General features: G+C 40.3%; 1 protein-coding gene across 2 annotated transcripts in view; it reads left to right on the forward strand.

Moving 5' to 3' along the window:
- Positions 1-17,820, forward strand: part of CACNA1S (calcium voltage-gated channel subunit alpha1 S) — a 100,839-nt gene that overhangs the window by 5,936 nt on the left and 77,083 nt on the right. For both annotated transcript variants that reach the window (XM_061632497.1, XM_061632499.1), the window contains exons 2-5: positions 4,002-4,107; positions 12,655-12,794; positions 14,007-14,140; positions 17,572-17,724. In XM_061632497.1, coding sequence (XP_061488481.1) covers positions 4,002-4,107; positions 12,655-12,794; positions 14,007-14,140; positions 17,572-17,724 — 533 coding nt within the window. The remainder of the gene's footprint in view (positions 1-4,001; positions 4,108-12,654; positions 12,795-14,006; positions 14,141-17,571; positions 17,725-17,820) is intronic.

Below are 17,820 nucleotides of genomic sequence, written 5' to 3' on the forward strand. Positions count from 1 at the left end.
GAATTGGAAAAGATGCTTTCTAGTTGCATGGAAATATTTATTTTGGTGTTTAATATTTCATTGTTGCTTTGACAAGGGATATTGATCTCTCTCTCTCTCTCTCTCTCTCTCTCTCTCTCTCTCTGGGTTCATTCCCTCCTACAAACCATTAATTCACTTAATGCAACAGAAGTGTATATTTTTTCCTGTGTCAGAGCATGTGCTATTGCATATATAGGGATGGGGTATAGCATCTGCTTTGCATGCAGAAGGTCCCAGGTTCAGTCTCCGGCATTTCCAGGTAGGTCTGGGGGAGACCCCAGACTGAAACCTTGGAAAGTTGTTGCCAGTGAGTGTGGACAACACTGAGCTAGATGGACCAGTGTTCTGACTCAGTATAAGGCAGCTTCCTGTGTTTAGCCCCTTCTTTTTCTCTACCTTTTTTCTTTTTCTTTCTCTGCATTCTATTTTGTGTGATGCTGAAGCCTTAATCACAAAGCATGAAAATCTAAGAACCTAGGAAGCGTTCACCTATACCATATACATGTTGAACCATAAGAATATCAGAGATCTATCAGTCATCCATAGGGATGGGATCCATTGGCCAGTGCTGGTTCAAAAGCATTCCATTGACCTAACAGAGTAGTATTGATTCGAGTTTGTTCTTTGTCCACTAGCTGCTGCTTTTACCCCTCCATTTTTTCTCACAAAAATATTGATGTTAATATCGATAAATTTGAAAGGAAATATCGATATTTTGAAAAGAAACATTGATAAAATTATCATTAATATCAATACTTTAGAGGTGTTTTTTTTAAATCCATTTTTAAAAATAGCTGCAAAAAATTGCTACATAAAAATCAGATCTGCAACAATGGAGAATAAGCAAATTAATGGAAAATTCAGTATCAAATCCAAACTGGGTGGAATTCTAATACATTCCATGACAGTATATAGTGGATCCTTCTTTTTACTTTTCAGGAACTTTGGAGTATCATTGCTTCTTTCCTCGAATGGTTGGTTGCATGTATTTCCTAGTATTCCTCATGGAATAACAGCTTTTGTAGCTACCAAAACCTGTCGTGTGCTGTGAAAGAATTCCATGCTTTACAGCTGCTTTTACCTCCCTGATATATAGTAGAGCAACAAATAACCGTCTGCCAACCCTTGGGGACTGGAGAAAGAGAAATACTCTGAGCATGTGCAGTTTTGCATTTTCAAAAGTCATTTAAATCATAGCACCATCATAACTACAAGAATAAACTGGTGCTTCCTTCAGCTGCCCAGATGCTAAACACATATTCTTGGAAATAAGCGCCATGTTGTAGTAGAAAGGATAATATATTGTTAAAGGGGGGATATAAAATGAGCATCTGGAATCATGTACAGGCCATACAAACCACCACCACACTAGCCCAGGTGATGACATCAGGCCTGTTTTCTTCTGCTCCCTGGGTAGTCACTTGGGGGGTCCCCCAAACTGTGCAGCCCTAGACGTCAGCCCCAAGGTCCTGGCCAGCTCAGCTGCACCACTGTCTCCCTCTCCCTCTTGTAAGATTTAATAAGGCTAAACATGTGATATGATGTATGCATTTTGCGAGTTTCTCCACCCCACATGTGGCAGCCCAGTCAATGGGAAACTCACACATTTTTGCTTTATTACATCATGTCACTTGGAGGAGAAGATGTGTAGAAGCAAAAGCAAGCAACAGAGGAAGGAAGATTGGGCCGAACAAAGCACATTGCAGGAAGTGTGAGACTTGCTTAGGAGAGTTGTTGTAACAAAGCTCCACCTCCTATCTTACTAGGTGGATGTTCTTGTAACTCTTCCCTGGCTCAAGACAATAATCACACAGGAATGTCCTCCTTTTTTACTTTTATCCTGTCTTGCTCCCTGACCACACTCAAAGCTTACCCTACAATGCTTCTGTAGAACTCGTATGACTGAGTTGTATTCAGTTCCTGTAGGTCAGGTGACTGACATTTTTCTCCTAGATACCTCACAGCATCTTGAATATCTTAGCATCTTCAAAATTTATCATGTATGCATAATTCATCCATAGAGACAAGCTACACAATACATGCAAAAGCATCTAAAGATGTCTTGACCATTTTTTAAATTAAAAAACAGACCCAAGAGGTTGTACATTTTGTCTGGAGGAGCGGAGAGGAGAAGAGAGGTTTCAGATGTAGGTTTAACACACACCCAAGAGGTGGAGAAGCAGCTTGGAAGGGATGTTTTTGACCACAAAACCAGCTAGCAGTGAAAGTTAAGCAGCAACTCTCCTCACTGCTCTTTCAATACTCTCTCAAGACTATTTAAAGAAAAAGAGGAGGAGGAGGAGGAGGAGTTGGGACTTTGTTACATAACATTGTACACCACATATAGTTTGTCCCACAATCATACTACATCATGGTATTTGCAGTTTATACTATCTATAGTCTGTCTGTAAGGTAATGAGTCAGTGCTGCCCCACTGTGGTTCATGCCCTGTTGAAGGAGGATGCATAAAACCAAAAGTCAGCACAAATACTCTACTACAAAACCCATAATGTGATCAAAGTGTAAATGCACAAGAGCTTCTATGACCTCTCTCCTCGTAAAGAGAGAAAGAAATAGCAGCACAAATAGGAGCTGATAGCGGCTGAATGTCCAGACAGATTTTGTGTAGAAATCCATGGCCCTGCAAAAGGTTTTGCAGCAGAATTCCCCTTTGGTGTTTTGCTCATCCTTAGTTTACATTCTATTTTACCTATAAAGATGAATAAATATCCTATTAACCTTATGATTGGTATAAGTGTTATGCTCAATAAAACTTTAAATACGCTCAGATTTATTTCCAAAAAAACTCCCTCCCCCCCCCCACTTCAACCACCAAGCCTCACATTCCACTCACTTATGGCATTGAAGCCCGATTTTTTAAAATAGCTCTCTTTTGTGCATGCCCTACTATTACATGCATAGAATGTGCAGCATGCTGGGAACTTTGTTAAAAACTTAGGTAAGAACTTTGAGTGTGCAAGTTGGGTTCTCATGCCTTTAGGGTGTGTAGTGGGCAGAAGCACATTTTACCATTGGGAAGGGAAGGGTTTTATAACTACAAATAGGGAGCAGGGCTGTCCGACTGTGTGTGTGTGTGTGGGAGAGGGAGAGGGAGAGGGAGGGAAAGTCTGTTGTATCAAGTTACATTTAGTACACATTTCAAAGAACCTCACATGCCCCCAGATCTCTGGGCACCTTGTAAATGGTGCTGCAGCCAGAAAATAGTCATGTGGCTAGACATGGACAAATATGTCTGTTTCCCATTTTTCCAATCTTAAGTTCAGTTCTCCACATTTCTACATCAGTTTGTCATTTTTTTTAAAAAGGTCCTCATGAAAAATCATTAGCATTTTAGTGTAATTTTATCCTAATACACACATTTTTATATGCAATTTTGCCTAATACACATTTTTATGCTATTTTCATGCATATTTTACCTTTATATGGATTTTTGTACACATTATTTGGCTGGAAAATTGCACTGCAAAATCTGGAGAAAAATGAATTTCAAAGTGTGGTTGTGTTTTGGTTTGCATATTGATTTGGGAAGTGTGGATTACATTGGTTTGCCTTTAAATGTGAACTGAATTGAATTTTAACCCCATCCCTAATCATGGCTTATTGGTGAGTTTGGCAGAGCTGGGAAGGTATCCTTGCACAGATTTGCCTTACTAGTGCGTCAGATCCCAGCATAGAAGTGGCTTTTTAAGAAGTGCATTCTAAGATGCTTCATGGGTAGGAGGAATTAAGTGGGACATGATCAGGATAAAGAGTGTGTAATTTTAAAGAATATTTATTTAAGCACCAAAAGGATATGAGTTTTTATTTAAAACAAAATCAGCATCATAAAGATCTGACTTCTGGTATGAGATGGACTTTCACAATCTTCATTAATGTTTGTTATTAACACAAATGCCTCTAAATACTTTTTCATACCGCAATATTAAGGAACCAGCTTTTCCTTTAACTAGCATTCTCAGGCCCTTCGAGACCATCATCCTGCTAACCATCTTTGCCAATTGCATTGCACTGGCTATCTACCTGCCCATGCCTGAAGATGACACCAACAAAGTGAACTCTAGACTGGTACGACATGCTTTTTATTCTTTTTGGCTCTTCTCCTCCTGTTGGCGTGTGTCTCTCCCTCTCTCCTGCAATTGCTTACTTACAGTGATGCTCCAAGCTACCTTTATAATATTTGTTAGGACAAGCAGCATTAGGAAGATCAGCCCCAGCCCCTAAAGTTTGTGAAATCTCAAAATGCCAAGCAAATGCGACCTGACTTATGCAGATACATTTAAATCATTTCTACCCAGGATTATATGTAATATATACTTACATAAACAATCACATTTCTGCAGAAACCTACATTCTGTGTCCAGAGAAATTATTAAATACAGTCCATCTGCTGTGATTTCTAGTGCCTGTACACAACCCACATATTTGATCATCACACATTACAAAGACTGTAAAGGCATGCTAATTCCTACATGGAAATGTGCCTTTAGTGTAGGCTTTTGATGGTATCTGAAACACCATGGAGGTTGCAAAGGATGGGAGAGGCATGGAGATTTGGGGTAGCTGGCCAATTCCATTTTGAAGCATGGGACTATAGTCATGAGAGAGGATGACTGCAGGGACATTTTTCTGTCTATTGAAAGTCTTACCTAACCATTTCTGATTTCACTGTGACAATATGATGTTTTTCTCTGCCCAGTCATTTTCATAAATTTATCTGCAAGCGTAAGAGTAACTTCAGATATCACCTTACTGTTCAAGAACAGGATGCTTCAGACATCCTGTTCTTTCTCACCAATGTCTCATCCACAACATAGTATTTGCATATTCTTCAAGGTGCATTTTAGAGAGATGATTTACACAGCTTCATTAATCAGAAGAATTATTTCCCATTATGCTCTGTTCAAATGTGAACCATACAAACGTTTTGAGCTTCGGGGGATATGGGATACAGTTTCAAAACTGTAGTCCTTTCCCAGGAGCAAAGCAGAGCTGAGAACTTTTATCTCTTTATTGTTAGGGGCTGAGTGAATGCCAAAACCCCATATTTGCAGGAGCCTTTCTGAAAGAGAAATTTTTCATCCATTGCAAGCCCAGTACATGATACTCTTAGCTTATTTTTTCTGCAATCTGGAATTCTGTGATAGGCAATAATCATCAAGCAGAAAATGGAGGCAGGGAAAGAGAGAGGATGAGAATGAAAGAATGAAGCAGGATCCTCTGCCAATTAGTAGCACACAGGACAGGTGTGCCTTAGTGGGGAGGGCAGGATTCACAGCCAAATTCAAAGGCCTATTTTTAAACTGAGGGGGAAAAGACATTTTAAAAAGCATTTGTTGTGTTTACTTTTTTATACTTTGTAATAGCTACAGATATAGGTACTACAGGATAATAATTTTATGCCATGTGCAACATTTGTGTGTGTATTACCTATGCCCTTCCTAAATGTTGTCCCTGGTTGCATAAAGAAAATTTTCCACTCATATTTAAATATGTGTACTGATTCTATATAGTATTTTTAAAAAATCAAAGAGAGAGAAAGAATTCATCCTCTTCTGAGCAAGCTCTGCAGGCATTTGCTGCAGGCATTCTGGCTAACATTTGGTACCCAAGTGTGGAATGTCTTCCTAAATAACTGCAATTGCTAAATGCCATCCAGCAAAGGGTTACTGTTTTGGGGAAATTTATGAGATAGGGAAGTGCTGAGCAGGCTGTGCTCCAGTGACCAGCAATACTGCATCCGTTAAACCTCCCCATGCTGTGCAAGCTATTAAAGGCAAAGGAGACCTGATTCCAAGCTGTCCATGGAGGCTCAGATTTCGGCTGTGAGCCGGGCAGCTTGGTATCAACTACACCTTATACGTAGGCTGCAACCCTACCTTCCTGTTCATCAGCTCCCACTGGTAGTACATGCCCTGGTCACCTCTCGATTAGATTACTGTAATGCGCTCTACGTGGGGTTACCCTTGAAAACGGTCCGGAAACTACAACTTATTCAAAATGCGGCGGCTCGACTACTTACAAACAGTCGTCGCCGGGACCACATCACACCAGTGTTGTTCGATCTACACTGGCTTCCAGTTGTTTTCCGGGCCCAATTCAAGGTGTTGGTATTAACCTTTAAATCCCTATATGGTCTCGGCCCAGTTTATCTAAAGGAGCGCCTACAACGCCTCCAATTATGCCGCCTGACAAGATCGGCCACACAAGGCCTTCTCACAGTGCCGCCAACCAAATCAGCTAAGTTGGTGGGAACTAGAGAGAGGGCCTTTTCAGTGGCGGCCCCCACCCTCTGGAACTCCCTCCCACAAGATCTTTGGCACGTCTCTTCCCTGAATATGTTCCGCAAGGCCTTAAAGACCTGGCTTTTTCAACAGGCCTTTGGGACGTCTGGGGAGGCTTAATGTTCTTATGATTGAAATGCCTCCTACTCTGTATTGTTGTCATCATAATTTATAATTTATTGTTATATTGTATTTTATTGTATTGTATTTAACTGTATTTTACTGTATGTACGTCGCCTAGAGTGGCCATTGGCCAGATAGGCGACACATAAATTAAATTTATTATTATTATGGTCATGATGCATGCTAACATTCCTCCCAGTAACTCAGGCAGGAGGGCCCTATGAGGACCCACCGAGTTACTAAACAGAAGCTTTGTGCTAGATGACATTTAGCAGTTCTATTGTAGGAAGCTGTTTCAAATTGAGAACTGAGTATCAGCAGAATTACCATCCAGTGTGGAGAGTGAGTGAAGGGGATCTTCAGGGCTGGCCCTATCATTAGGCAGAATTAGGCAACTGTCTCAGATGGCAGATGCTGGGGCGCAGCAACAGCAGCCCCTACTTGTTCATCCTGAGTCTCCCCCCCCCATCATTTCACCCTGTAGCCACATGCCTTTCCTGACCCACCTGAACCAGCCTGCTGCTTCAGGTGCAGTGTGGGATGCTATTTTATCACCAGTGTTGAACTTGGCTTGAAATGGGGGAGTTTGTCATTTTGTTCATCAGCTCAGGAAGCAAAATGTCTTGGGCTGGCCAGGAGGGCCTTTGTGAAATCTACAAGTACCACCCCTGACTCTCCTCAATTTTCACCAAATTATGCCTACCCACCCTCTGTAAGCTTTTAAAAACAGGACCATCAGGAAAGATATGGGCCCTCTCCATCCCCTGTTATTCAAACACCGGAACCAGTCATGCCTATAAGTTAAGGGACACTTTAAAGGATATTCCATTGGGAATGAGCGCAAAAAATATAAATAAAGAGAATCCCCAATAACTTCAGTCTGCTTCATTCTGAAACATGCAAAGCCTGACAGGGAAGGGGGGCTGGCAACCCTGAGGGGAGTTTAGGTTGATGGACAGTTGCAGCTGTCAGTGAGAAGAAAGCAACAGCAGCCTCTGATAGGAGTGCTGGGAGAAGTAAAGTACAACCTCAGTAACTATTCTAGGCTGTGACAGCCGAAGGTAGCCATGCTAATAGCCAAGTCAGCTGAGGCACTAAGCAACAAGGATGAACTAGGCTTTAAAGCTAGTCTGCAGCTTCTTTGCCTCGGTGATGCTTAAAGACTTTTCTTGTCTTTACCTTTGGTATAAGACATCTCCATGGCATAAAATGCTGGCAGGAATGCAGGTCAGGTCAACAGAGTGCTGGTGCAGGGACACTTCATTCAAAAAGCAGGAAGATCTATTGGTTCCAGTATAAAAACACAAAACAATTCATATTGCTTCCATTTGAGAACCAAAGTGAAAGGGACATTGAAGAGTGGAGCTGAGACTATCTCTAAGGTTTAAGGGGAAAACGAGGGGAACATCCTGACTCTCCCCTCACCTTTTGGGCAAATAACCTGAAAAAAGGGGGAGAGGGTAGGCTATTCATTCTTCTGATTGGTTGGCAACCCTAGATGGAATGTATGGGCTGCAAATACTATATCTGCATACGTAGAGAATCCAGCTGAGAAAAACCTGTCAGTAAGGAGGATCCATCTTTTATAGACAGTAGAAAACAATACAGGTCCAGCATGGAAATGGTTCTTCCAGCATTTGTTCTTTTCCCTTGTGTTTCTTCTCAGTCCTTGTGTAAACGAAACAAAATAAAAGTTTTAAAAAATGTATTAATCTTAAAATTGTTAACCTATGTCATGTAGCCCACTCTGACCTTTGCCTCCATGACCACTTGGCACTTTTTCTTTAAGACTAATTTGCATCACTCTCAACTGCCACAAGATATTGATGCCATATCTTATTAAATCATTAGTTATTTCCTACTTGAACACATTTCCTTTTGGTTGCCCTTTTCTGAACCTTTTCCAGTGCTATAATACCATTATAAAGGCCCTACAACCCTTATTCTTAGATGGTAGTTTTATAGATGAGCCTCCAGCTTGGAAGTCTTTGGAAGGAAACAAATGCTTCATTACTAGCTTCCTAAATCTGATGTTCATCCAGGAGTCTTATGACCTAGCACCAAATCTGGACCTGTCTCATGGAACATCTCTCCTCAACCAGTAGTTTTGCAAGGAGTTTAGTTGCTTCCAGGATTTAACTCTCTTCTCAGTATTTAAATCTCAGATATCTTTAAGTGTGGTCCCAAATTTAGTATCTTGAATAATTAGTTGAGCTTTGTATTTAATATTCATGACTCTTACATTTCATAACTAACAAAGAGTCTTGTGATAGGCTAAAACCCAGTAAATTTATTGTGGTATAAGCTTTTGTGTACTACAGTCTCGTTCCTCAGATGCATGAAGTGGGTGAATGAATGTATCTGATAAAGTGGACAAGCTTATGGCATTATACATTTGTTAGCCTTTCACGTACCACAAGACTTTATGTTGTTTTTGGTGCAACAGACTAACATGGCCACCCTATGGAAATTATTTCATAATGAGACTCTCTGTTCTATCATACTGTACAATATACCTTTCACAGTTCAGTAAGGATTGTCTTGCATATTCAGCTTTAAGTTAAGATCATGGCATAGTACTCTGAGTGCTGATTGGATTTACTTCCTAACAGCATGCTTTTGGTGCAAAGTTGTCTGTACCATGCATATTTGCAATTAGCCACATTGTATGATCATCATATCACTGGAATCACATTGCATGATTTGATAGTTCATTCTTACATTTGATTAATGAGGAAGTTGTTGAATTATAAAAGTTTCACAAGCTTATCTAGTCTTTGAAAGGCTAACACTTATTTTACAGTAAGTTGGTTAGTCTTTCAGACTCTTTATTGATTTATAAAACAGCTGTTGATTGTCAATGATGTTGCATTTGGGATTGTTTCTGCCTGTTTATCTATGGGGAAGGCAAGCTAGCCACTGAGGAAACTTTTTCTGTCCAAGGTCCACATTCCCTTCTGGGCACCCTTCTGAAGGCCACATGATAATGGTGAGTAGGGTCCATTGGCCACACCTTGAGGGGGAACAGGTTTATCTGCCTATCAGCTGTGAACTCTCTTTGAAGCTGAATTGTTTAAAAAGTTCACTCAAGCAGCTCCGGACTTCCGGGAAGGGTGACTTAGCCTGTGCCTGCTTTTGAGACGGGCTCCTGCCTCAAAAGAAGCTTATTCAGATATATCAGTCAGTTTTTTCTTTTTTTTTGACTGATTAAACTTCTCCCGGGTAGGGAGAAACGAAGAGATTAACCTCAAAGCCTATTTTTGTTGGGACGACCAGATCTCATTAATTTATGGGACGAGGTCCAGCCGACGAAGGTGGGACGGATTTTCAACAGCAAGCTCTATCTGGAAAAGCGAACGTTCATCTTATCTTCTAAGAGAGAACGCACTAACAGGCAAGCACCCTTCTTTCTATATTTTTCTTTTACTTGACTTAAATTGTTGCTGTTTAAAAGAGATTTGCCAGATTGATCGGTTTTTGACATCTCACTGGGGAGCCGTAACTTCTCTCTGCTACGCACTAATTAATAGCTTATCTCTGTTTTTGTTGCAAAAAGCTGTTCTGGATTTGCATTCTAAAGATATACACAGAAGAGGGATTTCTATTCCAGATTTTTATTTTGAAAAATATTATACTGTTTTGAGACTACTCTCTTTTTGGTCTATTTTATTTTGACGAATCTGTTTCTTGACGATTGCCATTAATTGTTTCGATCCTGGGAACTGCATTTTGTTTACTTAACTATTGGAGAGATAAGGCTGTCTGCTCTGTCTATACTGTGATGTCACCAAGTTTGGAGTATTAACCCAATTGTTGCTGAAATAAGAAGTGGTTTTTCTATATTTTTCTTTTAAAATGGCAATTAAGAAAGTGGCTGAAAATCTGGAAATAACTATGTTTCAGAAAATAATGGATGAGATTGAGATAATGAAAATTGAATTGAGTAAAATGAAGCAGGAGATTAAAGATATAAGGGTCCCTGTGAGAGAGGTGACCCTGGAAGGGGTCCCTGTGAGAGAGGAGACCCCGGAGATTGGAACAGGGGTCCCTGTGAGAGAGGTGACCCTGGAGACTGGAATAGGGGTCCCTGTGAGAGAGGAGATCCCGGAGATTGGAACCAACGTGGAACAGGAACAAGATTTGGAGTCTATGGACTTTAGAAATAAAATCTATTGTTTGGAACTCAATGTTATCTCTGAAGAAATGAATGAAGATTCTAGAGATAAAGTTATCAATGGCATGGATAATCTTCTGGACTGGAATGATGTGATGGAGCCCAATATAGAGAAAATCTATGGAATTAACTGCAGCCATGTGACAATGGAAAAACTTTTAAGAGATGACCCAGTGTATTTTGAAAAAAAGAACAGAGATATGATTTTACAGCAGTATTTCAGCAACTTATTCAGAATGGATGGCAAGAAAATATTTGGGATAGAGGTAATCCCCATCAGACTCTTACTATATGACTATGGCTTTGACAGCAAGATTATTATGGAATACTGATAATGGAAGATTGGATATTGAAATTACTGGACTTAACAAGACTACTGAAGATGGAAGATGGAAAATGGAACTAATAGAGATAATAGAACAATGGCTACTGAAATTATTGAACCTAACAGATTCTGATGTGATGGATTAATTGAAATGTTTATTTTGACTATGGTTATGACAATAAGATTATCATAATTAGTAATGAGATGGATTAATCGATATGCTTATCTGGAAAAAAAAATTGATAGATATATTTCTTAAAGAATTGAAACCTCTCTTTGACTTTTTGTGGAAAGAATAAAGTAATGTTTATGAGATTTGATGATTAAGTAAGATAACTACTGGAGGAAAGTGATTTTATAATATGACTTAAGAGACAGGATTGTTATATATTATAGACTTATAACTGATTTGATCTTTGACAAATGGGAAGTCAATATTTTACTCTTTATTTTTTATTTTTGTTTTTTTTTTCTTTTTTTCTTTTTGTTTAACTATTTTTGATTTTGTTTTTTGTCTTTGAATGTTTTATGATTTTGTCTTGTATGTTTTATGAAAATCTGAATAAAAATTATTGAAAAAAAAAAAAAAAAAAGTTCACTCAAGCAGCTCCCATACGTTTTCACAGTAAAAAGGTGCAGGGTTTGACTAACGTCATGTGCCACGGTTTTCTGAAGCAAGAGATGGAGACGCAGCAGAACTGGCAGAACAGTGAGTGTGTTTCTACCCTCAGAGGCAAAACTGGGCAGAGTGATTAATGTAAATTAATCAACATTATTATCTTTTCGACACCAGGTTAAAACATTCCTTTTCTCCCAGGCATTTTAATAAATTTAATAATTTAATAATTTTAATTTTAACATTTTAACATCTCAATTTATTTTTAGCATCTTAGTATGCTAGTATATTTGTATTTTAGTATGTTTAAATTGTTCTATAAATGGTTTTAATTGTATTTTTGCTGTCTTGCTTGTTGTGAACCGCCCAGAGAGCTTTGGCTATGGGGCGGTATAGAAATTTAATAAATAAATAAATATTTCTATAGTAGGTTAGTTTCTCTATCCTCCATCCAGGCAAGCAAGAGACATTATCAGAGTTCAAGGACACATTCTAGCTAGGCAAAAATACATGGTCCACTGCTGGGCCAGTGAGGGGTGTGGCCTGAGGAGAGTCCTAAGGGGCAGACAGAGAGGTGTGGATGGCCACATTTGGCCCCTGGGTCTGAGATTCTCTACCCCTGTCCTATAGTGCTGTCACCTGCCCTGTGACCTTATGGTGAAGGGTGGGTAAGAAATCTTATCAATCAATCAATCAATAATAAAATAAATATATTAAACAGGAACCAAAATATGCTTGCTAGTGTGTATGGCTGTGTAAAAGGAAGATGAAAGATCCATAGCTGGGAGAACGGGAAGGGTCAGGAGCTGGGCAGAGAGAGTTTCCTCTTAACAATTCCAATGCTGCTGTGACCCAAACAATATCTGGGAAATTATGGATTTGAGATGCAGCTTCTTTCAGGAAATCTCAAACATAGCACAGCTGTTGTTGCAGCTGAAACATACTAGCTGGGGATAATGGGAGTTATAGTCAAAAACATCTGGAGGGTCGCCAGTTTGTTGAAAACTGAGCCAGAGCGTGGAGGAGATCTGATTGAGACTTATCTATATCACTAATGTTGCACATCTTCCCCTTCCCCTACTATGTCTTGCAGGAGAAGCTGGAATACTTCTTTCTCATAATATTTGCCATTGAGGCAATGCTGAAGATAATTGCATATGGATTTTTATTCCATGCAGATGCCTACCTCCGAAACGGCTGGAATGTGCTGGATTTTACAATAGTCTTTTTAGGGTAAAGGAACTCAATTTTATTATGCCTGTGCATGATGGAGGAAGTGTAGTTCTGCTGGAAAATATCTGTATTACCTTGGAAATAAATGTTAAATCAATAGTACATTAACAGTACAATCCTACATATTATATATGTCTATTCAGAAGTAAGCCTCATTGAGTTCAGCAGGACTTACTTCCCGGTAACTGTGTATAGGATTTAAGCACAATGGGGCTTGCTTCTAAGTAGACAGGTATAGGATTGCACTGTAAGTAATCATAAGAACAGGCGCTTCATTCCTAGATACTCCCTCCACCTATTTAGCGTTCCTGCGCTTAAGCTCAACATTTTCAAATAACTACTTTTCTTTGTAGCTTGGCTAATTTGCAGCTGATCTTACTGTCTTTTTTTTGTGTGTGCCTTTATTTTGTTACTCACGTGCTTGCTTATAGCTTTTTATTTTTAATTAATTTTTTAAAAATGTACACAATGCTTTAAAATAAATACATATATACAAATAGAAATAGCAAAGCCAGGGTATGGTATGAAGGCACATGAGGCTACCACCTTGCTGAACCTAAGCAGGTTTGGGTCTGGTTGGTAAATGGATGGGAAATTGTCTGGGACCCATATATAGCAGATGTTACAGAATCCAGCAGGCCTTTGGTTCTGTGATAGAAAAAAGGTGGGATATACATGTAAGATTTTTTATTTATTTTTGGAGATGTATTAACCCAAGGCTCTAGGGGTGTTTGCAGCTTCACAAAGGAACACTTGCATGAGCCCCACTTAGGGTAAATTATCATGTTATGCACCAGTTATGTATCCTGCATGTACACAGTATTTGCTGTGATGAGCATTATAAAGTGTCAAGGAAACACATGTGCCTGCAAACACATGGCCCAAGGACCAACAGCCTGTTGAATTTCTGAGTGTTTGAAGAGAAATGCTTCCAATTCATATTTTGTGTTTATATCAAACATCAGAGTTTACACATTTGCTGCATAAAGTGCAAGTTACTTCTTATTTTCTCCCTGTGATCTTGAATATGAGTATACAACTTCCTGGGGAAAAGTTAGTGTAAACCAGTATTGAGATGGCCACAGCAGTTGTAGGAGTTATAGCTAAGAATTTTTACCTTCATTCTTCATTTGCCTCTTGCTACATCTACAGTGTTCCCACCACATTCCTGTCCCTTTTTCCTCACCATTTTCTTTGCTTGTTGTCTTATAGAGTCTTCACATTGATCCTGGAGAAAATCAGCTTAACGGAGGGTGCTCTTCTTAGTGGGCAGGGTGGCTTTGATGTCAAGGCTCTGAGAGCCTTTCGAGTGCTGCGGCCCCTACGCCTGGTATCAGGAGTACCAAGTGGGTGAAACTTTCTTATGGTTTGATAACTGGATGCATGTAGAAGGCTAGAAGTGAGATGATGGCACCTTAAGCCAGGGGTACCCAACACTGTACCCTCCAGTGTTGGAGTTGGACTACAACTCCCATAATCCCTAGTAATTAGCCATGCTGCTTGGAATCTAACAGCATCTACAGGACATGTTAGCTACTCATGCCTCCATAGAAGATCAGAAAAATAAGAAATAAAAAAATATTAAGCTGTTTGGAGTGAGGTGGAGAGAAGCAGGCAACTATAACAGACTATGCCAGGTAAATTATAACTAGAATTAGGGCTCATCCAGACCACTGCAAAATGTGTGACATGCCCGCTATGTGTGTTCATTATTTTTCGGTCGTCCAAATGACGTCTCGCGCTGTTACGCATTTTCGCGGGTTAAATCAGCTCCTTGCAATACCAGCAAAAATGCGATTTGCTGTTTAAAATCGGGAATCATCCGCTGTGCCTTCAAGAGGTAGGATGCAATACCGCGGACTTTACAGCTGTTGGGTGGTTCTTGGGCGTTTCTCCTTGCCCCTTCTCCTCATTCCAGCCAATCACGTATCTGCAGTTTTGCGCATGTGCGAGAATAAGCCTGGGAAAATTGAACCAATCATCGCAATGGTGGGGTGTTGGGGGGGTGTCTGCAACTACTGCACAGATGCATTTTATTTTTTGCCAGCCTGCAAACTGGGTGGCTGCTCTGGGTGAGATCTGCAATGCACAGCAAGTGAGAAAGGGGCTACTGGTCGGTTTCACGCCTGCCTGTGGAAAGCTTTGTCAATTTCATTCTACTTGCTGGGGTTTTTGTTTCAAATCATTTCGAGGCGGGAAGGGAGAAGGAGGGCTGTGTGACACTTTCTTGGTTTTTTGGAGAAATAAGTGCAATTGCCAGCGTGTGTATCTCCTTAAATATCCATAAAGGCAGAAAAGCATACATTCCATAAAGGCAGAAAAGCATACATAAGCGTAATATTGCAAATACAAACAAGAAAGCAAGCAGGCTTCAAATGGGTAGACCTGGTGGCCTGGTCTGCCCATTGAAATGCATAGACTTTCCGGATGCCAGGTCTACCCATTGAAATGACAGATCTACACATTGAGACTCATGGGCTTTTCTGCCCCCAGTTCTACCCGTTGAAAGTAATGGGCATTCCCTGCCCTGCATATGAGTGGTTTGCTACAGCGTCCCCGCCGCCCGGAACCTTAGAGACTGGAGAACCATAGAGCAAGAAACGTGTCACCCACCTCCTTCTCCCTTTCCTTCCCGCCCCGAAATGATTTGAAACAGAAACCCCAGCAAATAGAATGAAATTGACAAAGCTTTCCGGAGGCAGGCGTGAAACTGACCAGCAGTCCCTTTCTTGTTTGTATTTGCGATATTACGCTTAAACGAATGTATGCTTTTCTTCCTTTATGGATATTTAAGGAGATACACACGCTGGCAATTGCACTTATTTCTCCAAAAAAGCAAGAAACGTGCCACCCCCCTCCTTCTCCCTTTTCTTCCTGCGGCGAAATGATTTGAAGCAAAAACCCCAGCGAGTAGAATTTTCTGGAGGCAGGCTGAAACCGACCACCCCCCTCCTTCTCCCTTTCCTTCCCGGGGCAAGAACTCCTTTACAGCCATATTGTGCTTCGTTGCAAAGGGGGAGAGGAGCATACATCATTTTTTTGCTGACCAATTGGTTGATAGGGGGAGGTTTTAGAGGCGGAGCTTGGAAAAAGCGAAAAGAATGTAGGGGTCTTACTGCTGCGTGTGCGGGTGCAAAAAAGCATTTTTTTTAATTGGAAAAGAGCAAACTAAAAGGCAAAGTGAGGACTATCAGATGACAAACCGAATATGGAAACCGTGGATTATCCCGCTCCATTTGGATAAGCCCTAAGTGTAGGTCAATGGGTCCCAAACTTTTTTCCCTATGGACTACTGGAAAATTGCTAGTAGGCTTGGTAGACCTCGTAATGATTTTTTTTGCCTGTTGTAGTAACTGTATTGCTCTGTGCTAGATGCTGCATGGTTTTTAATTGCATTTTATTGCTTCTCTTATTTGTTATATTTTATTGTATTACAGATTGCATTCCATAGAATTAAAATTGTAATACAATAAATACAATATAAGAAACAAAAGAAGCAATAAAATGTAAGTAAAAATCTATATGAAAATTTAATAGAAACGTGCTGTGAACCACCTGAATGAAACTCACAGACCACTGTTTGGGAACTTCTGGTCTAGGTAACATCTGCATGTTGGTGTTCAAAAAGTTTCAAAAGTATTTAATCACATCCAAATCACACAGTACACACTCATGGAGGGGTAGCCTTGGAAGAGACAACAGATTTGTGAAACCAAAACAGTAATTACATTATTTAAGATGAATCTAGCAAGTTGACAAACACAAGAAACTGAAATTATTAATTCACGGAGAGCATTGATTGTGACATCAAGAACTTGTGTATCAGTTTCCTTCAATGAGGGGAAAGCTGTCACTCAGTGGCAGAATACATGCTTTGCATGCAGAAGATCCGAAGTTCAATTCCTGGCATCTCCATGAAGGTCTGGGAAAGACTTATATCTGAAAATCCTGAAGAGGTCTTGCCAACCAGGGTTGACAATACTGAGCAAGATTAATCAATGACCTGACTCAGAATAAGGCAGATTCCTAATGACATCAACTTTGTGTATGTTATTTGACTTCAGCTAAAAGGGTGTGGGAGGCTTTGTATGTTATAAAATCCTGTTCTCTCTTCCTCAACTTCAAGAGCAGTAGTACCATGACCACTGAGATGGAATTTGTTCTGAGTTAGGTCAGGCTCTGGTTTCTCCTTCCTTTAGTACAGTAGGGTCCCACTCATACGGCGGGTTACGTTCCGGACCCCTGCCGAAAAGCAGAACTCCATCAATAAAATGGCGCCTGATGCCCGAAAAATGCTGTAAAAGCAGAACAAGCGCCGTATGAGTGGGGCCTTACTCTAATTGAAAGCCACTGTATTAGCGGAACACTGAAAAGCGGGCCACTGAAAAGCAGGGCCCTACTGTAGTACTTCCTGAAATAAAAGAGCAGCCATGTTGCTATAGCTTTATTTGTTGCATAACTTGTACAAGTTACCACTTCTCCTCTGTTAAAGGCAGGGTAAAGCTCATGAAATTAAGAAGTTAAATTGTAGATGGGATTATGTGATAGCAAATTATGGCAACTGAAAATGTATTGGAAAGATGAACGATAAGCACAGGGGTGGGAAACCCATGGCCCTCCAGATGTTGTTGGACTCCAACTCCATCATCCATTACCTTTGTCTATGCTGGGGCTGATGGGAGCTGAAGTCCAACATCTGCAGGCCACATATTTCCCAGCTCTAATGTAGTAGAAAGAAGAAAGATGGCATGAACAACTTGTTCTCTTCCTATTGCAGGTCTGCAAGTGGTACTGAACTCAATCATGAAGGCTATGATGCCGCTGCTTCACATTGCTGTGCTCGTTGTCTTCATGCTCATTATCTATGCCATTGTAGGACAGGAGCTCTTTAAGGGCAAGATGCACAAGACCTGCTACTACAATGGGACAGGTAGGGGATGTGGTTGATCTCACAATTAATAAAAGCACAGGAGGTACCTGGGACATCACCATGAAGTAGGTCTATGGGGTAAAATATTTGCCTCTT

This window comes from Rhineura floridana, chromosome 6 (genome assembly GCF_030035675.1).
Source record: "Rhineura floridana isolate rRhiFlo1 chromosome 6, rRhiFlo1.hap2, whole genome shotgun sequence".
Classification (NCBI taxonomy): Eukaryota; Metazoa; Chordata; class Lepidosauria; order Squamata; family Rhineuridae; genus Rhineura; species Rhineura floridana.